The 21,847-nt window shown below is 40.3% G+C and overlaps 2 protein-coding genes across 7 annotated transcripts in view; one reads left to right on the top strand and one right to left on the bottom strand.

Moving 5' to 3' along the window:
* DHRS9 (dehydrogenase/reductase 9) overlaps positions 1-15,756 on the bottom strand; it is a 31,210-nt gene extending 15,454 nt beyond the window's left edge. For 2 of the 5 annotated variants that reach the window (XM_054208485.1, XM_054208484.1), the window contains exon 1: positions 13,427-13,633. The gene's annotated coding sequence lies outside the window, so the exon portion shown is untranslated. Of the gene's footprint in view, positions 1-13,426; positions 13,634-15,402 lie in introns of those variants that run through there. The other 3 variants (XM_054208486.1, XM_054208487.1, XM_054208489.1) reach the window with 3 other exon arrangements.
* The window catches only part of ABCB11 (ATP binding cassette subfamily B member 11), a 51,497-nt gene that overhangs the window by 2,690 nt on the left and 26,960 nt on the right, over positions 1-21,847 (top strand). Inside the window, exons 2-12 of one of the 2 annotated variants that reach the window (XM_054208481.1) lie at positions 1,294-1,396; positions 6,374-6,395; positions 7,820-7,867; positions 7,963-8,011; positions 9,958-10,199; positions 11,811-11,898; positions 12,805-12,938; positions 14,803-14,974; positions 16,749-16,873; positions 17,630-17,804; positions 20,102-20,215. In XM_054208481.1, coding sequence (XP_054064456.1) covers positions 1,321-1,396; positions 6,374-6,395; positions 7,820-7,867; positions 7,963-8,011; positions 9,958-10,199; positions 11,811-11,898; positions 12,805-12,938; positions 14,803-14,974; positions 16,749-16,873; positions 17,630-17,804; positions 20,102-20,215 — 1,245 coding nt within the window. In that variant the 5' untranslated portion in view covers positions 1,294-1,320. Of the gene's footprint in view, positions 1-1,293; positions 1,397-6,373; positions 6,396-7,819; positions 7,868-7,962; positions 8,012-9,957; positions 10,200-11,810; positions 11,899-12,804; positions 12,939-14,802; positions 14,975-16,748; positions 16,874-17,629; positions 17,805-20,101; positions 20,216-21,847 lie in introns of those variants that run through there. The other variant, XM_054208482.1, reaches the window with a different exon arrangement.

Genomic DNA, 21,847 nt, shown 5'->3' with positions numbered 1-21,847 from the left:
ATGTTGCTCCATTTGGATCTAGGAATGGGTGTATTTCATTCACCTTCCAGTAATTTCAGAACCAAGCTTCTTCTCAGCCCTTCCCACTTGTAAGGACTGCCTGGCTGTGGCTAATCACACAGCTGTTGCCAATAGGAAGAGATTGGTAGTTTTAATACCACTAGCGGAAAAGAAGTGGTTCCTTTAGAGGGCTAAATGGGTAAAAACTCACCTGGCTGGAAAGTCAGGTGGTGTAACACAAATAATCTGTGGAAATTTTACACAGATTACTTCCTGTGTTATTTGAGTAAAAGATGTTAAAGCTTTGATATCTGAATGTGTTGTAATATGCTAAAAATGATAGGTTGTGAGAGGTTTATACAGAAGTATAAACATACAAATGTTGATGTTTAATGACTGCTGTAAGGTATTGTAACTAGACTTTGGGGTACATTACATTAATCAGAGGTTTGGATGAGATGACTTTGGTTATGAAAGGGCATGTTTTTGGGAGGGTTTCTGCAGCACTATTCCCCAGGTGCTGTCTTGGATGCCAGGCCCATCTGGACAAAACTAGCACTACTGGAAGATTTTGCCTCACAAAAGTTCTTCTTTAACAAAAAATGTTAACTTTGTCTCATTTCTTCTCATGTACAACATCTGCTTAGCATGTCAATGTGACTAGTTGGGAATAAACCTGTCCAGAGGAGCAGGTCTGCTGGGCAACTTGTCCCAGCCAAGATCTGTGGGAGTGCAGCTGGTGGTGGTGACGCTGCAGACGTCGGTGTGGCCCTAGGGTGTCCCCCCTGCTCCCAGCCAACCTTCTTGTCCCCCTGGTATGGTCCTGCTGGCCGCTGCCAGCTGGGATGGGACAAGGCAGGGGCAGGTCTCCTGCCTGATGCTCCCTCATAACTGAGGCAGGATCTGTCATATTAATATCTCAGTCTAAACTATGGATGTCACCTGCACAAAGGCGGTAGTTTATTTTAATACAGCCATGAATGGTGACAGGGCTGTTTGCAGTGGGCTGCAGAGCTCTGTGGAGCAGCCGCCACTTGAGGCAGGAGGTGCTGAAGCCTTTAGAGGCCTTGCACTTAGGGGTGAGCTGGGCATGTTTCTCTGAGGTGTTTTTTTACTCTGTAGTTTCACTCTGTCTGGGACATCTATTCTGTAATAACTTGTGCTGTAATCGGTGGCGTTGCCTTGGGGTAATGAGGGCAAAACTGAGGTAAGCAGGAGTTTAACTTAATATTGTCATCTACTCACAGAGAAATGTATGCTGATACTCTTTTTTTTTTTCTCCCCTCTCTTCAGGACTTCTGATTTAAGTAACTAATCATCATGTCTGACCCTGTTGTTCTGCGTAGCATCAAGAGATTGGGAGAGGATAACTATGCTTTTGACTTGGATGGCAAAAGTAAGAAGTTTATTTTTCAGTCAGCTCCTTATTTCATAAAGCATGTAAAATAAGCGGTGGGTGGCCTATGTGGAGCAAATAGTCTACAGAATACAAAGAAAATACTCTGTGGAATAAGTATAGAGTTATGTGGTACCTGCTGCTATGGATATGCTGCCTGCAAAGCAACTTTTCCCTAAAAACTACATAGAACAATCCCTACTTATGGACAATCTTTACTTATCAGCCTACAAGTTCACAATATCGACCTAGTTTTTTATACTCAGCACTTTGGTGTGCAAGTAAAGGGCCTTTACTAGGGAAAAAATAAAAAGTTCTGTCTTCTGTAGTTTCTAGAGCTGCTTTCAACAAACACATATATCTGTAGTCATACGAGGCAGAATTCTTATGAGCTATTGCTATGAGAATAGCTGCATTCCTTCTCCTCATCAGAGCTTTTCCTTTTTTCTTCCATTTTTCCTTTGCAGTGTGCACTTTTCCATTTTGCCAATCCAAATTTGGCAAGGGTCAAGGAAGAGAAACTTCTAAATATTTTGAGTTCTGTTTATAAGACTTGAGAAAAGTGGGCAAAGAGAGAGATATTAAATATTTATACTGAATGTGAGATACAAAGGAAAGCAAAACAGTATCACATAATGGAAGATGAATTGCAATACAATGCAACAGATATGCTCCTCACATAGAGTAAAAAGGGTTCACAAAAGGATTCCTGCACTCAGATATCACCCGAGTTCCCTAAGCATACTACGTTTTGTATTTTCAAATTCCCTGATGGCTGTGACCTAATCTGCAAGCGTTTAAGCTTTCATTAAAACATTCTCCTAGGATCCAATGAAATGCTTCAGACCATGCATAAAATAGCCTCTGTTATAAACACAGGCCTTAATGGGTTTAACAAATGTGACATTCACTCTCAATTTCACCTGCTTCATCACAAAAACAGGTGCTCTCAAGTTGGATCTGAAAAAAATACAGCTTGAGAAGGAAGGATGCTTTTTTATCATGGGTTCTCTTTTTTTTTTCTTTTCCTTTTAATTCATCAGATGTATTGTTAGAACAATACGCTGGGTAGTGATAAAGACTATGCAGCTTTACTTCACTTGAAATACTTTATGACAGATTACCTCCAGAAAACTGGAGACTCATATTGAAAGACAGTCCCTCTCTCTGGAACTATTTTTCACCAACAAAAAGAAATCAAAACAAACCATACTAGACTGTCACAGTGAATTTTTTTCTCCTGCCTAAACCTAAACAGCTCGGGCTTAAGGCAGTCCAGACTCAGCCTCTTTTGTTCCATGGGAACCATACTTCTACCTTTTGTTAAAACTTGTGGCACGCAGCAAAATTCTTCACAGAACCATGTATGTCATGAAATCTCAGACAATCGTCAAATTTTTCAAGACTGATTTTTAATAAGAGAGCCCTCTTCAAGCCTCTCTCCCTGCCATATGGCAGCAGAGTGCCCCAGCTATGACTTGATCTGTGACGTCTGTTGTTATTTTTAGCAGTTGCTTTGTCGTTGCTGATTGATGCTACATCTGTCTTTCAAATCTAGTATCATTCCTTGTGTTTGGGTTTGGGATTTCCTTCCAATCTTTATCTGTAACAGGATGTCTCCTACGACTGTTGGCATAACCGTAGAGTTTGAACACATTTGGAGTATTCAGTCTGAGCTTGGACTAAGCCTTGATTGTGGTTGTCTTTGCAGAGATTGACGGATACCTGAAAACATAAAAGCAGCTGTTCCATTAGAAGACAGCGTGTGTGCTTTTTTTGGTCTGACATTAGAAACTGAACAAAGCTTCATGTGCAGAAATTGTTATGTTCCCACCTTCTGTCTCTCTGTGTTAGCCAGATAATTCCTTTGGTTTTAACCATCCTCATCAAATCTCTGTCACTTTGCTGGGATTATTCTCCCAGACTAGATAATCTCCTATTCAACAGATTCAAAGGTCTGTTTTTGTTAGGAACCCCAAATCCATTGTTACAGCTGGTAAGAAGATAGTGTAGGAAATTATTCATCAAATAACTTGAATGTGTTCTTAAAATCAAAGCCGGCATGCTAGATTCTGCAGCTGATTTTAAAGTCTGCAACACAGCAGCAGCAACCTCAGCTCCACGACTGTGAAAGAAACCAATGTGAATGTATTCTGAAAGTCCGCTCTCTCCCCAGTGTATTGCTGCCGCAGCACACTGCTCTGCATCCTGCTGGAGTGAGCAGCCATCTGCCTGCTGAAGCAATACAGATTTCCCCCCTCCCCTCCCTGCTGTGTTCTGTTCTGTTTTTAAAACTTCTCACTTAGGCTGCTAGCTGAAGGCAGTTTCAATGCATGCGGCATTGTGGGCTCTAATATTGGTGGGGAGGGGGGAGGAATGACGAGAAAAGGGAGTGAATAGGTAAAAGGGTATGTCCTTCTATTTCTGGGAGAGAAGACTGTTCGTCTCTTCCAGACATTTACTTAGAACTTCTCCCAGGTTGCCCAGATTTATCTAGCTGGTTTGAGGGGCTGTTTTTTGTCTCTTAGTTTGCCTTTATGTACTTGTCACTTTTACTTGTTAGAGGATTTTGGCAAAAGACTTTCTATTGGGAACAAAGCTCTTCCTATTTTCACAGTTGGTTTTTTTTTTTTTGTCTATCCAAGTGAGTTTGCCTCTGGTTTCTCAGTTTCCTTGGAAATGCACTGTGTTTTCTGCTTAATGTAGTGAGCAGTTTGTTGAACTGCTAGAGCACCTTTCCCAAAGCAAACACCATTGCTTTAAAACCATACTGGCACCGGCATTCTGCTGATTGATCTCATGCTCTGTAATCTCCAGTGAGGTTTGTTTCAATAACCAACTACATATTAGTAAGAATTAGCCCTCACTGGATCAACCCTTGGACACCACATCTGTAGGTATAGTTAAGAGCCAGCTTTAGCTGGGAGCCTTTTGAGTACAATTTTTCATCACTTGATTTCCTCAAGCTTAACTTTTACTGTGTTTACTAAAAACTCAAATTCTTGGCAATGTTCTTCAGCTTTTTCTTGATTCTGTGCTTTTTTCAAATTGGAAAATTTCTTAAATGTCTTAATTCCTCTTTCAAAAATTTTTAAGCATTCAAAGGTTACTATAACTTTTTCTTTAGAGTTAATAAATTCTTTCGTCTTCCCTGCCCTCTTTTCTTTTCAATAAAAATCATGTTCTGTTCTCTTTATCTACTTTTTCAATTTAGCAGTGTGATCTGTTACTTGTCTGTTTCTTTATTTAAAATTAAGCACAGACAATGTCATTCAAAATTCTCCTCCTGCTTAAAATCTGCTGGCCTGCAAGAGCTGGCCCGCAGCTCCTCGCACTCTTGAATAGCATTGATATACTCTTGTTTCCCTCTTCAAGTTCATAGATTAGGATTTCTTCACATTTGGAGAATGCTTATTTTGCTCTCTAAATTGATATGACTCAGAAAGCTATTTCACCAGACTCTCTTGTTCCTCCCATTTTCCTCCCAGTAGCCAGTTCCTTCATGTTTTGCAAAACACTTGGCATTATGAGCCTGCAGAGGAAGCTTTCTCTAAACCTTATCTTTTCCAATAAGCCCTGGAGAATCTTCTAGGAGTGATTTCAAATGATTACAGCTGTTACCAGCTGTCAAACTTCAAAAAACTGCAGAGATGTTTCCTTTTCCTTCACAACCAGCTCTTTTCTAACCCCAAATGATTCTTTGTAATAATAATTTTACAAATTAAAACCTTCCTGGGATAGACACATGTCCTTATTGAAAGAATCTTTTCTTTTTACCATCCCTGAGTAACAAAGAGAGCAAAATAAAACCAGCAGAGTCATTGTTAGCTAAAGCCAAATAAAGTTATCTTACTAACCCCCAAAAGGAGATGTAATCAGCTGTTCCCTTAGTCTCAAACTCAGACAGCTTTCATCTAACATTGTTGCCTTGAGAAATGCAAAACCATGGAGAGAATGGAAAAGCCTTCTTCCATTGGGTAGGAAAATGGTGGAAGCAAAATTTGTGGTTGCAGTGACCTCTTTGCACCTTCTGTGAATTGTGATGCAAAGTTCCTCTGTGTTTGCTGTGTGAGACAGGCCTGTGCATGCTCAGTGTTGTGTCACTAGATGTGAAGAAAGGCAGGCAGTGCTTGAAAAGCATGTGGTTCTGTAACTGATGCTGGGATGCTCAGTGCATTGTAAATGAGCAAGGTGCGTATGCCCAGTGCCCTTAGATTATCCAAACTGTCCTGTATACATAAAACTAGCTCTTTATTCATTGTCATCTCAAGTGATGTACAACAAATGTTTTCTACATCAGCCCTTATGATGACTCTTCTTCTTTAAGGCCCCTGCAAACACAAGCTGTGCTTTAGGTATGTCAACATCTCTTGAAAGGGAGTGAAATCCAGACCTGTTCTGGGGACCGTACAGCATGGTTACATCTTGCAGTATAATTCCGTTCCTTAGGGAGTATCCCAAGAAGAGACTTCAGTTCATCTTATCATCCAGGGGCACAGCTGCCCCCCTTCCCCAGCATTTGCAGTCTGTAAGTTGTTGGAAGGCAAGAGTGAAGAACTACTGCTCCTCCTTTCAGGGAACATGAATGGACTGCAAGTAGAGTAGTATTCCTTGATGACACAGTGTCCAATAGAACTAATTAAATACTAGCAAATATTCTGCAATGAACACAAATTGACTTTTGGCAATAGTCCTGAATAATGTATTTAGTGGAAACCATTTTGTCATCTGGGGGATTAAAAACCTGAGACTACTTCTTCAAGAGAAAGCAGGCATAAATTGATATAAATTTACCAAGGAATTTTTGGACCCATTGTCAGTTCATGTCCCTGGCTAGATGAATGAGAGGGAATAAGATGCTTTACAACTCAGGAATGACCAGGTGGGGTTCTAGGGTTTATGTTTCACATGTCTACAGAGGATTATGTACTTTAACAATAATCATTAACTAGACTGTGCATTTATTTTTCCTAACAGGTAACAGCTTCAAGAAATCAGAGTAAGTCATGTACACAAACAGAACAATCAGTATTTCTAGGAATATTCAAAGAAGTTAATGTCATTGGATCAAATTGACGCATTTATTGAATATATGGTATTTAATGAAAAGCCGTTCTCTAGGAGTGGAACTGCCTTATTTGATACAACTGACACAGGTAGACCAAAACAGTCCTAGAAATCCTTAAAAACACAGAGTAATGTCAGCAAAATATGGTCTTTCTTCTGAAAATGTTTTTGATACTCAAATTTGTCTTTCTTCAGTGCTTTTAGTTTGAGAAATGAGTTTTTCTGGAATTTTAATCAATCTTGATTAATTTCTCTTAAAGCTTAACCGTTAGAGGCTAAAATAAAATGAATTAGTTCGCATCATTTGAACTCAGATATTGAGATTTAAACATAGAATTCTAGATAGTTAAAAGCTAAAATGACTTAAAGACCTTGACCTTCAGCTATTATCTCAGATTTGAATGGGGTTAAGAGGCCCCCTCTTCCTAAATCTTGTGACAACTCTGTAGCAAACTGGACATCCTAATGGGGACTGTAATTTGGGCCAGCTCTTTCTGACACAGTGTACGCAGTCTGAGAACTACTCCTAGAATGAGAAAGCAAGATCATCTCTTAATTTTTGTCTTTGTCAGGTTGCCCATCTCAGAGAGCAGGAGCCCAATATTCAAGGTCTACCATGGTCTTCGCACATATTTTGAAACCCAAGTTCTGTTTGACTTTCACATGTAACACACATATGGTCCTACCTACTGTACATGTAAAACTTCCTTCAGGCTTTCTAGGATCTGGTTTCTGAAAACTGTTCATGACAAATAAAGCTTGAATTTATTTGTTTCATTAAAAACAAAATAACCCAAATTCAAATCCCTGCTTATTCATCACTGGATGTATACAGCTGATAATTACTATGATTACTTGTTATAGTATGGATCCCATCCATAATGGTGTAACTAGTCCTTTATATTTTAACTGATCGTACAGAATAGCAACACATAATCTGAGCACTGAATAAAAACCTGTATGGTAGGGTGAGAGATTATGCTGCCACTATGGACATATGAACATACAGGCAATATAAGACGGAATGGGAACAGGACCTTTCTCTGTCTAAAAGAAAAAACTAGCCAAAAATTTCTCTATCTGACCTCCAAGAACCTACAATCCACATTATGGCAATAGTGTTTTGAGAAACTGCTTATGAAACAAAGCATAAAGATTCAGATCATTGTAACCTAACTTCTGTTCTAGTCCCTGTCTAAAATTTGAAAGAATGATCAAATCACTAGTTCCAAAGAAATCTGAGGGAAACAGCTGGTCTCTTAAAATTCTGGGCAAAATGTCTCAAACAAAATGTAATTTCAGTGAAGTAACCAAGAGAATAAAAAGATTAATGTAAAATCTTATCTTTTTTGCTAGGAATTTCTCTACATATGAAGAACCTTTTATAGAGAAGAAAAATGAAAAGTGAGTTAAGTTCAATTCTGTGTACTGTTTTTGCATACAGAACAAAAGATGTGCTAAAATGCAAGTTTATAATTTTATGTTTTCTGTTCTTGAAGGTCATCAGAGAAGAAAGAAAACACTATTCGTATTGGCTTCTTTCAGCTGGTAATGAAAGCAATGGCTATAAATATTTTATGTGTATTGTGCTGCAGAATAAGTGACAATAATCTGTATGGTTGTTTTGGGGAATAGCTGTGACTAAGCCAAACTTTTAAGGATTAAACCATTTGGCATGAAATCCTGTCATTAAAGTCAATGGGAATTTAATAGAAGCATTTGTCATTTTGTCAGCTTGGTATTGATTATTGATATTTGTGTCATCGTTGTCTATTAAACCCTTTATATTGAACCTACAGGTAGATATGGGGAAAAGAGTTAAGATGCACAGCAGGAATCTAGGTGACCTTGATTCATTCTTATTTCTCCCAAAAATTTGCTGTGTGATATTTGGCAGGTAATTTAGCTTCCTTGGAATTGCTCCATGGGTATTAGAAGATTTGGTAACTACAGAAACTTAGGAATGTACAATACTGTATAGTATGTCTAGGTTTTGGTGGGTCTTAGAATCCCATAGGGTGCATCGAAATTTTAAAATTAATGTAGTAGAGAGATGTCCAACCCAGCAGCATGCAGCTAAGAGGTTTTATTATGTCTGTTTTTCATGTAGTCTAGGCAATAAGCCTGTGACGTGTCCAAACTAATATGGTCCTGACTCTATTACTGGGCTGGTGCAATTACATCCATGTGGCTTCTATTCTACCTGGCTAAGTATCTCAACTCTTAGTTGGGTGGAGAGAACAGTCTGTCCACACAGAGGCTATGCCTGTCAAGCAGAAGGGTTTTGAATTCTGCAGTATGTTTTGCACAGATGTTTAACTCCTAAAGTGCAGTTGGTAAACACAGTATGTTTGTATCAGCTGTGCTGAGAGATTAGATATCGCACATCTGTGCATTTTCTGGGTTTTTGGTTTGGGGTTTTTTTAATCAAGGGAATTCCTAGACTTCCTATGAGCAAGGTTTACTACAGTTTTCTTCTGATGTTTTTTGTAGAAAGACCATTTATTTAATTCTCTTTTGTGTTAACTGACTTATTTTTCCCTTTATCTTGTCTCTGCCCTAATGTCCCTTTTCCATGTGTGCTCCAAATTCCCACCCTTTCTTCTCTTAGACACATTATAGCACCTACAGAACCTGGGCAGGCTCTTCAGCAGGTTATGATTCCTCTTTACACTCCTATTTTTAAAATACATAGCATTTGGTATTGATAACGCTATACGGACAGTTTGATTTATATATTTACACAAGACTTTAACCTGAGAATCAGACTTCACACAATCATGACAAAGGTAACTTAAGTCGCTGTATCTTAGCTCAGTCACCAGCTGCATGTGTGCGTGCCCTTGGCCCATGGCAAGTGTGAGGTAATAGGACTTACCTCGATCCTTTTTTTACTGCATGCTATGTCATATTTCTATACGTTTCTCCCATATTAAGAGCCAATGCACAATTGCATGGCTCAGCTAACAGGTTTTAGAATATTAATTACGAGAACTTGCTCTGAGACATTTAGCTGGCTTTCTACCATGGTACCCCAGACTTTTGAGAAATTGTCTAACTCTATTCAGAGGCCCTACATAATGCCCTAAGGCTTTTTCTTCCCTTCCCTCTCCCTCTGTCCCCACAGGAAATCTGCAAAGCAGACTATATATATGAATTATAATTACTATTAGTAATCTTTTAGCTAGTTTCTGGAATAATGATAATGTGGAACGATATTGAGCTATTAATGTTATATGATAATATATTCATTCACACGGTCAGATTCTACTGTCAACTAAAAGGGAGCTCCTAATAACTTATGAGGCTGTAATCACAGGTGCAATTAGATTAGATTGGAGAGAGAGATTTGTCTTATTTCTGTATTGGAGATAATTCTGAAATTTAAAGAGAATGATTTTGTATCTGATCCACCTGATTAATGATTTGTCAGCATGCAACCAACATGAAGACTGCCTCTCAGCAGAGACCATATTTTTTTCCTGTCTCTTTAGTTTCGATTTTCTTCTTCTATGGAAATTTTAATGATGGCTGTTGGTAGTGTCTGTGCTATTGTTCATGGAGCAGCCCAGCCAGCTGTGTTGCTTGTGTTTGGTGCAATGGCAGACACATTTATTGAATATGACATTGAAATGCAAGAACTTAAAGACCCAAACAAGAAATGTGAAAATAACACCATAGTGTGGATTAATGGTACTATTCATCAGAATGAAAAGAATGCCACAATAAGATGTGGGTAAGTAGTAGATATATTTGTTTCTTTTCCTTTGTTATTATGACTTGTCAGAGAATGTATTGCTAGTGAAAGTCCACTTCAGCCTTTAAATCTGGCATTTTCTGTCCATAAGGCAGAAAAAGGGCATGGTTCTTGTTCAGAGTCCTGTTTCTGAGCTGGAGGGAGAGGTCAGCTTGGGTCTTGGTCTTTCAGCTATAGATGTCAGCAAGGATATTCTTTGATGATGATTGTTCTGATAACAGATGTATCTGCTACACATCTGAGTTCACTAATCTGTTTTCTCGGGTGACACCGTAGGTAATAATGACTTCTGGTCATTCTGGTTAGGACTTACATACCTAGAGGTGCCTGCTGACTTCTAGCAAGTTAGCTAAACTTTAGTCATTTAAGAGAAATGAGCACTTCCAGGGTGCAATTTATCTCATCTTCTGGGAGATGTCTAAGGCAGGTCAGATGAAATGCCATATCAGAGTGCCTGTTTCTTTCCATTAACTATAATAAATGGAGTCTAGAGGATTCATTCAGATACAGATATCTGTCAAAGCCAAATTTGAACCTGTAACCTTTCCTAAGGCTCCTTTTTCAGTGCATTATTCTAAGAGTTTTCTCATCTCTGAATGACATTTAATTAGAATTAGAAGTTACTTATCTAAAGGTCTCTGAAACTCAGAGCATGTGGGAAGTGATTTGCATTCCTAGATGTAGGTGACGGGCCAAATTATTTGCTCCAGGCTGTCCAAACCAGCCCTCCAAGATGGGGCTGGCAGATAGAATACAGGAATTGCTACAGACCTCTGTTCCTCTGAAGCAGCAACTATGCACCAGGCAGGATTCATTAGAGCATTAAAAATGGTACTGGATATCTGTGTCAGGCACTTGAGTTGTTTCCGTGATTGCTTTTTGCAAGACATCAGGCCAGGTGCATAGTGTTCCCTTTTGGCTTAAAATTTCAGCGTACCAAATTCGGGGTAAACAGAATAAAATTTGCTGTCTGCAGAATGTTTTAAAAATGTTGTCTAAAAGCATAACCGATAATAACCTGAAATGCCTATTTCAAAGTAATCTAAAAGCAATAGGAGCAACTCAATGCCCTTCACTAATATTAGAAGTAATTTAATACTCCTACTTGAGCTAAAAGAAATGATCGTGTCAGATTAGCAAGTTTATGGTACAAAGTAATACTTGAATTGACTTTAGCAGCCCTTATTTCTCTGTAAAACATTGTTTAAAATTGAGCGTTATTAGTTGGTGTAATAGCACACAGCAAGTGCATTCAACATCTAATGAACACTTGTTAGGCAGCTCTTCCTGGAAACACCCTCTCAGCTGTGCTGTTTCAGTCTGGTGGGGTTTCGCAGAGGCTGCAGGGCTGCTCCAGGACAGCAGAGCGTTTCCTGGTTATCTGTCAGCACCCTACCCCTGTGCAACCGGCAGAGCGAGCAAACCTGCCGTGGCTAGCAAGAGCCTTAGTATTGGGAAACAACGCCTCTGTTGTTAGCAAAACAAGCTGACTTGCCAGCTGACGTGACTCTGACTTGAAGAAACACCAGATTAGAAATCTGTGAGAAACTTAAAAAAGTATTGCTAACTTTTGGGTTTTTTTTCCCTCAGGCTGCTGGACATTGAACAAGAAATGACCAGGTTTGCAGGTTACTATGGAGGAATTGGTTGTGCTGTACTTGTGTTAGGATACCTCCAAGTCAGTATTTTGTTCCCTATTTTGATTTCAAAGTTTAAATCACTAAATAATTAAGTTTATAATAATTATGTTCCCTTTAACTGCTTAGTCAGCTGTCCATTTGAGCAGAGCAGGTGCTTTCAGTTCTCATTCTATCGGCTGAAATAGGTTAGCTCTGGCAATCTGAGACCTCCTTGGATTTGTGCATGCATGCCTTTGTACAGGGATACACTACCCAGTGAGATGAATGCATGCTGCTTCTTTCACGCCACAAGAAATACTTGTTTAAGTGTGGTTACTGTGAAATCCACATGCCCTCCCAAAATAATAGCTGAAGAGCATGCATATTCCCAGTAGGCATCTCAACTGCATCGAGCCCTGTGTTTCTATTATACAGATATTACAGACCACTATTAGTGTAAAACTAGTGTTGGAGAAGAATCATACCCTACATATTCTGTAGTAATGGTTCAATCCTCATGATCAAGATGAGCCGCGAGTGTGGATGATTCCTGCATAATCTGCTAAAGGGTCCACTGCTTTTGAAGGCTTTTATAATTGCAAAAATCACTTGTCATTCTCCTTCCTGAAAATTGTCCCTGAGGTAGGATGGCTGCCATCCCTATATTACTTACAGCTGTAGATGGAAAAATTTTTGTCTGTATGACATTCATGTAACAGCACGAGGAATTTAACTTGCATCTCCTCTCAGCCTATCAGAACTGAGACAAATGTTTCATCCAGAGGCTTTATAAAATTGTTGGATTATTTTGAGACCAAAGACATAAAACAACTATCATGTCTGTGTAGCTAGAATGTATTTTACATGAATAGTAATTTTATCAATAGCCAAATTGCTTTTTGCCATTTCTTGGGAGTAGAAAGACTTTTTACTACAATTTATAAGCCACATTATGCTCTTCCCAGATCTGCCTTTGGGTTATGGCTGCAGCTCGTCAGATACAGAAAATGAGGAAAGCTTATTTCAGGAAAGTAATGCGAATGGATATAGGCTGGTTTGACTGTACATCTGTAGGAGAACTGAACACCCGAATTTCTGAGTAAGTAATCAAGAAAAAACATATGCTACAGAGAACGTTTTGCACTTTTTTTCCAAACACAAGAGAGTACCAATAACTAGGCATTTGACGAACACCTTCCAATAGAAAATACAGCTATGCTCCTGAGAGCAGGGACACGGCTGATTGTCCCCCCCGGCCCATCTTCAAACTGAGTGCCATAACTGTTAAGCAACAATTGTTTGTGGGTGCTAAACGTGGGGAGGGTTTTGTTGGGTTTTGGAGTGGGGTGGGGTTTTTTTGGCACCTTGTCCTATCCTTCCCTTCTCCTCCTGTGCCCAGTCCTTTCGGAGTAATCTATAATGTGGCTCCCGCTGCACACTCCCCTGAGGCTGGAGATGTGGGTTTGAACCCTCTCTCACTTCTCAGAAAGGAAAATTGTATTAGGGGCACATTTTGCTTTTGTTGGCTGTTAAGAGAGAAGAGCGAGCCTTGCTTAATCTTCTGCTAAAGAAGGTACAAGCACCTACCTTTAGAGAGGGACCCAAGTAGACGGAGAAACCTTCTTATCCTGGGTAAGCATTTAGCCCTGATGGAGTTTAAGGCTTGCTCCTTTTCTTAGTGGTTCCTCTTTACAGGCTGAATGCAGCTGCGAGGTGAATATGCTGACTCTAGGTGGCTCCCTGTTCTCAGTCGTGCCTGTATAATAGTAGTCACATCTGCAGATGATTTTTCTGTAGTTGAAGGGGATTTCCTTTGCCTTTACTCACCACCCAGTGGTATCTATGACTTTCTGTGGTGTTCTTTTTATGAAGAAAAAAATGCCTCGTGTAAGTTGCTGTGAAGAATTTCTCTGGCAAAAAAATAGGAACCAAGTATGTATCTGTCTAACAAGTAACACTTAGTTCCCTGGGTTTTTGAACAACATTGTCCTGTTCATACAAAAAGATTTCTGACTGCAAAAAACATCCTCCGTAAGAAATATAAACATGTTGTTCAACTCAACATTCCTAAATTTTTCAATAGAGGGCTGTAATTTCACTTGATATATCAATGACCTAATAACTTCGGACTTTAAACCTCAGCACCACTTGCTCCTATTTGTTCCAGGAGTTCCCAGTTCTTCTGATCTCAGGGGTGATGTAGTACTAGCCAAAAGTGGAAGAAGTATATTGACTGTTTTGCTTTAAGATATTTTTTCTCTACTGGCAATGCATAAGAGAGAATAAATGAACTCTGCAGCTGCCTAGGGGTCAAATGATGTTAACCGCTGCACCACTGTCCGGCACATGATAGAGCTGTCATGTTTTCCCACTGCCTCCAGTGACAGAGTAGCCTTCCTCAGTTTTCCCACTCTCCCTCCCATTTAGAGAGCAAACTACCTGATATGGTGGAGAGAGAAACTGGGAGGTGGTGGAAGGCAGAATTCAGAGTTACAGACCTCTTCCCTTTTCCCGCCCCCTCAGCAAGACGGTATAGTACATTCTCCGTGCCCCATGATGGGAAGGATGCCATATCAGCTATGCCGTTTTTCCATTATCAGATAGCTGCATCCAGCTGGGACGTCTCTGCCCCATCCTGGGAATAAGCTGGGGCACAGTAGTGAGAACCAGCTAGTGAATGAGTCTGCTGGCAGGACGACTCTTCCTGAGAAAAGACAATATCTTCTCTGCAGTATTAATGCATAAAAGCCTTCTGCCATTGCAAAGGCACCAGGTTTTCTCACTGTAGCCCAGGATCTTTGGAAGGTGTGATGGTGGAAAGAATAGGGGTGAGGAAGGGCCCTCTCCAAGGGAAAGCAACTAACCCAAACATGGCCAAGACCTTCAACACAAACGAAAGATATGCTCACCAATCTTCTGTTGTGTTTTGTTGTGTTTTGTTGTTTGTTTTTTTTTTCCCTCAGTGATGTTAACAAAATTAATGAAGCTATTGCTGACCAAGTAGCAATCTTTATCCAGCGCTTAACCACCTTTGTATGTGGATTCCTGCTGGGCTTTGTCAGTGGCTGGAAATTGACCTTGGTTATCATTGCAGTCAGCCCTCTGCTTGGGGTTGGAGCGGCTGTCTATGGCTTGGTAAGTGAATTGTGAGAGGTTCGTGTTGAGGTATGATGAGGAAGGCCATGCCATAGAGATAGGAGGTCTGGTGGAAGAGAAGGCTATTACACTCCTTCGAAATCAAGAGAGGCAGATTATGGTCACAGCAGCACTGGGCGTGGAGGGACAGGGAGCTGGACTTTGGTCCTGCTTTGCTTATTCTGATTCCCAGAATAATATGTCCTGCTTCTAAGACAGGAGCGTAAGCATACCTTCTGTTTGGTCCTGTGGATGGATGTTACGGTTGCTGAGATCAGAACCTAGCCTACACCTTCTCTCTATTACTACACACCTGGTTTAGATGGTTACTAGACACGGGGCTTGATTTTTCTATGGAGATCAGGGGCTTTTAGAGATCATCAGGTTTCAGAGTTGTAAAATCATTGAAAACAACTGCTCACACTTACCTCAAGCTGTCCCTGCTCCTGGCAGCTGCTGCATCCTCTCCCAGTTGTTCCCGTTCTGCTTCTCCATCCGCTCCCTACAAACTCCTCGTCACTGTGCAGAGGAAGGCCAGCAAAGAAGGAAACTGCAGGATCATCTGCCCTCTTACCTCCTCTCCCACACCCAGCAGGGCTGGGCAGTTCCTGCTCCTCCTCTGCAGTCTGTCACACTCTGTTCTTTGGTTGTGTTCAGCCCTTTGGCTATCTCACTTCTTCCACACCAGGAACGATTTGCTATCATTTTGCTATCAAACCTCTAATGTAACTCTGACTAATTTCTTGTCTTCCTGCCCTCCTTTGGCATCTTGTGCTGGCTGCAAGTAGATGACATGGATAATGACTCAGTATGAACTGTGAGAGTAGAATCCTGGCAGGAAATTAAATAAACCCCCAAGTGCCTCTTTCCTTCATTTGCAATTTCTTTCTGAGCTCATTCCCCTTTATGGTTGTAATTTCCCCTCTTTCCATTCTTATTTCTCTGTCCCCGTCTTTCACTTATCCACTGTCAAGTGTTTCCTCCTTAGAAGCCTTTCCAGCCCAAGTCTTTGTTTTTTACCATAAAGAAAACAGACCCAAGCTCAATCTAGTATGTTTTCCTGTCTCCAAAAGTGGCTGATAGACGCCTGGGGCAGGGTATTGGAAGAAAGAAAGAAAATAAGCACACTACAGTTTCTAGTAATATGTAAATCCCATGCCAATGTGGTAGCTTTGTGTAGAATTGTACATGACTACATTTTCTTCCATTAATTTGAACATTTTTTTGAGCCAAAGTGAGTTTTTGGCATCCAGCGTGCTCTGGGCTGCTGTGTAGGGACCTGTTTGCTGTCAGCCTAAGAAACAAAGAAAGCACAGTGGTGGCCACATCTGTTTCTGTCCTCCCCCATCAGTACCATTACTTCTTCTTCCTGAAGCTGGGCTCTGACACAGCTGCTAAAGGCCTGCTTTTGCTGCTTAAGCTCCCCCTTCCTCACACCATGCACAAACCCTCAGTCTGCAGGCTGCTTACGCCCAGTTAGCAGCAGAGAGAGAGGGATGGAGGGAAAGCAGACGCTGTCAGCTGCTCTTTCTAGCTACCTGGAGCAGAGCTGTTGGCCAAGGGGATAACTGTTCTGCAAAACACATGCCACAGATGTAAATGGCCTAATACCAGAAGACAGAAGTCTTTGAGTGTTCAGTGTGTCTAATAAAAGTCTGCTGGGAGTGGAAGAGGTGACCTCACGCAGAGCAGACAGCACAGTGTGACAGCTAGCCCTGCTTACTTGTCTGCACCTACAGTTCAGGTGTAACCAGCACTTCTAATGTTTTTGTAGGCTGTGGCAAAACTAACAGGCCGAGAATTAAAGGCTTATGCAAAAGCTGGGGCTGTGGCTGATGAAGTGCTCTCATCCATCAGAACAGTGGCTGCATTTGGTGGGGAGAAGAAAGAAGTTGAAAGGTTTGTTTGAACAAAGTGTAAGGTCTCTGATTTCTTTTTTCCTGTAGCAATGAAACACTGTAATGCATTTCAGAGTCATGGCAATTAGTATGTAAATTCTACAACAATGACCTTCTGTTAGCTTTGAGAATTACGTGCATGTATGTTACAGAAATTCAGGTTCCAAATAACATGACATATGAAAAACCAGTTTCATAATTCAGTCAACCAGTGAAATAAAACATCAGCAATACTATCTTCAAGTAATTCCCGCTTGTAAGAACATACTGTCAAATTTTCCCCTAAACATTTTCTGATGTATCACTTTCGCACCACATCTAAAAACTTTGGGTACTTTCAAGTAAGAGAACTAGTTCCAGCAAGACATAATGATTTGATGATGTTAATCTGCAAATTTCTTTTAAATTCATTTAAAAACATAACATGGCTGTAGGACATGCTCTGAAGCATTGGCCAGATTCTCAAATCCTGTGTCACACTGCTAAAACCCCAAACCCCACGGTGAGGTGTCTGCAGTGAGTGTGGCTTTTCTTGTGCTTATTGCACTAGAACCTAGAAGGACTTCATGATCTGGGAGCACCGCTGGTTTAAGCAGTGATCTCTCACTTCAGAGTGAGAGGTATCCACCTTATGTGGACCCTCTCTTAACTGTAGGACAGCCAGTCATTGAAGATGCCTCAATTTGTTGGTCTTTGCTCATTTTGCATTTTCTGTGAAATTCATTTCACACCCTTTTATTTTTCACTCTTTCTACAGATACGATAAGAATCTGGTGTTTGCTCAGCACTGGGGAATTCGAAAAGGAATGATAATGGGATTATTCACTGGTTACATGTGGCTTATAATTTTCCTGTGTTATGCATTAGCCTTTTGGTATGGCTCTAAACTTGTCCTTGAAGAAGAAGAGTATTCACCCGGCACTCTTCTGCAGGTACGCATTTTAGCTTGATGAAGCTTTTGTGGGCTGTTTCTTAAAACGTTAATTCTGGAATACATATTTGTAGTGTTCTGATATCTGGTGGCTCAGTGGTAATAAACACTATATGTGTCTTTTAAAGATCATTACTCAGTATACATATGAAACTATATGACACAATGGGATAAGACTAAAAAAATAATCCATGTTTATTTTAAATATTTGAAATGCTGCCTACTGAGATCAGAATAATGCTGTCATTTGAGAGCCTGCTACAGAATTGGCAGAGACCTGAAACTAGCTTTCCCATTTTGTGGGACAGCATGTGGCTTCTGGGATATTGACGTCTCTGAAGAGCTTACTTGGTGATGAAAAACCTCATTGTGGTAAAGGGTAACCTCACCAAAGAAAGTTTCATCAAATCTACCCTCTCTCTCGTGAACAGTTTCTGTTCCTTTGAATCATCATTTTCTGTTGCTAATTGCCCACCTAGCTCTATAGATGACAAAGAACCTGTAAACATATATGCTGATAAAAACACATGTCGCTGTGGCTCCTGCATTGCATATAAAAACCTTACTAACCCACATGGCAGTCATGCATCCACTTCTGCTCAGCAGACGCTTTAGACACTGATGACATAAATGCAATAAAAAGAACACCTACAGAGATTTTGGTTATTTGCTTTAAGCCAGGACTGCCCAAATGGCAGACTCCACTCCAGACACAGAGTAAATTTTTCCTGAAACTTGGTAAGTCCTGGGTGTTCTGATGAGACATTTACTTCTGGCCTCTCTCTGGCTGTTACTCACCACGAGAGCTCCCAACCACCAGCAGCATGAGGTGCAAAACTTCCTGTTAAATGGAGCTTGGTAAATTACTCTGAGAACATTGTAAAATTGAGTCATTCTGTTCAAGGAGGATGTCCCTCACAGGAAATCATTTGCAACTGCTCTTGACACCAGTAGCTGATACAAGGTAGTGCTGTGAGAAACAAAGCGAGCAATTTCCTTGCCTTGCACATGGTAACTATAGTTCAGGGCTTCCAAATGACAAATGGCAAACAGTGGCGATCCACCCTGTAGCTGAAAAATCGTAGCTGTCAATGGAGAGACTCTCCCTTATGCTTCCCTCCTCTCAGTTTCCAGTCAACTTTCTTGTACGACATGTCTCCTACCATAGACTCCTAGTCTGGCAGGGGGTCGGGGAGGGGGAGGATTTGTAGATACAAAACATTTAAATATGCTTTTCCTGGTCTCTGAAAAACTGTTGTGCAGCAGCCATGCTGCATCAAGATACACTAAGCATTACCTTCTTTTCTTCCATCAAATGTACAGAACCTGCTCCCTCATGTTCATGGTGGATTCTGACATGCATATAACCTAATTGCTTTGGGACTCATTCACACAAGAAAATGTATCTGTAGCAGAGTATGAACTTAATGGCATGATCTATACCTCAGTATAGATGTTTGCAGTGCACAGTATGTGCACAGCAGATTCTTCCACTTTAGCCATGGGATTATTCTCAGTAAACATCCCTGCGGTGCAAGGGAAAACTGAGTGCTGTGTGCTTTTATTTCTTTCTCAACAGTAGTGTTTCCTTATACACCTCGCCCATTTATCCTGACTATTGTTTGTGTTGCATTCAAAAGGCTAGCTGAGTCCTTTGTTGCTTCTTAGCAGAATTCTCAGGTATCGCCAAACTACAACAAAGGATTACATACCAGTCCTCCTAATGCTCAGGGTGAATGTTCAAACTATCAGCCATAACAAAGCAAAAAATGGACCAAAAGCCTACACCAAAGACATCTAAACCTTTGTAATCTGCTCTGCCAAACCATCTCTGTAACTGAAAAACTAAGGAGGAATAGAGTGGAGTAAATTCTAGGCAAAAAATGCTCATTCTAACAGGTACACCCTGGTATGTTAGCACTGACATTACAACACAGGTCACTCCTGGTTGTAAAACCAGACAACTAATGCATTTGCACGTGTGTGGTATTTCAGTGGCACCTCAGTAAATTTACCTCAGTAAATATCTGGGTGCACACGGTTTTAGGTCAGGGCAAATATGAGATAAGTTGATTTACATCAGCCTGGAAGCAAAGTTGTGAAAAACTGTGAAAATTCTTTCTAAGATGCATTTGTTTGCTTTCTTGTGGGCTAATTATGCTTATATAGTGAATCACTGCAGCTCAGCTGATGCACAAGAAGTCACTAAGCCACTGTAGTTTGATTTGCCTGTATAAGCTCTAAACTGTAATAAAATGTGATGTCATATTTTGTTAATTTCTTTTTCCACTTCTTCAGGTTTTCTTTGGTGTTTTGGTAGGAGCTTTAAATCTTGGCCAGGCATCTCCCTGTCTAGAAGCCTTTGCCACTGGCCGTGGGGCTGCAGCAAACATTTTTGAGACAATAGATAAAGTAAGTAATGAATTTCTAAGCTGTCTCACTTTGTAGTGGAAAAATAATTAAATAAGCCTCAATCAGTAGGAGTTCTATCTACTACCGCTAGTAGTTTTCCTCAAATGAGGAAAAACGAGCGCAATTAAAGAAAAATTGACTGTGCAATAGAAAGGTCTAGTGGTACGCACACGGACTCAGAGAGGGTGTTGAACAGATTTCATAAGTGGCCTGTTTCTGAATAACGAAGTTTTACCTCAGCTGCTCCTGTTTCTTACTCCCATTTCTCCTTATGTATAATTGCTGATCAGTGCTGTCCCACGGGAAGTGTATAGGCAGGCAGTAACAGTCACCTTGCAGCCAAACTTGCAGTAAGCTTCTAGCTCCCAGTCTCCAGATGGCATCAAAAGATGTGGCTCCACTGACATTAGTGGCAAAGGTGACCCCTGTCACCCGTCCCAGAACTACTCCAAGTTAAAATGAGACCAAATGAGCACAGGCACTGGTCATACAGCAGTCATAAATGTTAATCACAAAATCATCTAGACAGATGGATGTTTGAAATAAGGTTATATGAGCAAGTCTGAGAGCCACTGGCATTAATTGATGAGAATTGCTTTCTGTATCTGTATAAATTTTAGCGGTTGGCAAAATACCGCTGACTTCTTAGCAGTACATAGTATCTCTAGTCATTGACAAGCTTTATTGTGCTAAAAACTGTGTAAACACATTAAAATGCTGCTTGTCTTTTACAGATTATATAAGGGTATATAAAGAAGGCTAGAGGGGTTGTGATAATGCCAATGGACTTCTTAGTAACCCTTCAGTGTTCTACAATAATGATAACGCATATGCCTTATAAATGCAATTCATAAGCTAAAGCTCTAAGATAAACTGAAAAACAGATGAATAAGGGAAGTGGGTTTTAGGGAAAAATTTAAAAAGCACAGAAGACTTGCAACAGTAAACATTAATCACAAAATTCAAGATAAGGCTGAGTCAGATAACCTTAGGGTAAAAAAAGCAAACTAAAGTGAGATTTCATCTGTCTAGAGAAGGAGTGACAAAATTAGATCCATCTGCTTGCTGCATTTGTAGATTTGTGATTAGACAGTAAGAACACGGTTCTGCACTGATACAGATTTTTTTCTGGCACTAAACTTATAGCCATGCTGAGCTTTGCATTTGCAGGATCAGTAAAACTTTTCTTCATAGTTTAGTATCTAAATTTAAACATGATATATTCCTAAAGAGGAATCAATCTTTTTGCTGTCCTTCACATCTTAGAACATACACATTTCTTGTATTAAAATTCTCTTCAATCTGTTAGGCTACATAAAAAATCATGCGTGTTTCAATTATCAAATATTGGTGTTGCTATAGTTTTAGCTCATGCTCTGTATTCCATGCTTCAAAAATCTATCCTTAGAAAATTTGATTTCTTTGGGTTTCTTCAAATTTATCTTAGTTCTCTGCTCATGTCTATCAGTCCACAATACCCATGGCCTGGCCAAATGGATGTGAGACCCAAAGCACTTCATGGGAAAACTTCAAATCTGATTTATAGCCTGAATCCTGACTGGGTGTGCAAGGATGGATGTTTGAAATCCAAAGTGGTGAAGCGTGCTGATTTGCAGCAATTAATTGGTTGTT

The sequence above is a fragment of the Rissa tridactyla genome, chromosome 7 (assembly GCF_028500815.1).
Source record: "Rissa tridactyla isolate bRisTri1 chromosome 7, bRisTri1.patW.cur.20221130, whole genome shotgun sequence".
Lineage (NCBI taxonomy): Eukaryota > Metazoa > Chordata > Aves > Charadriiformes > Laridae > Rissa > Rissa tridactyla.
The sequence above is the reverse complement of the archived record's forward strand: the minus strand, read 5'-3'. Positions and strand labels throughout refer to the sequence as shown.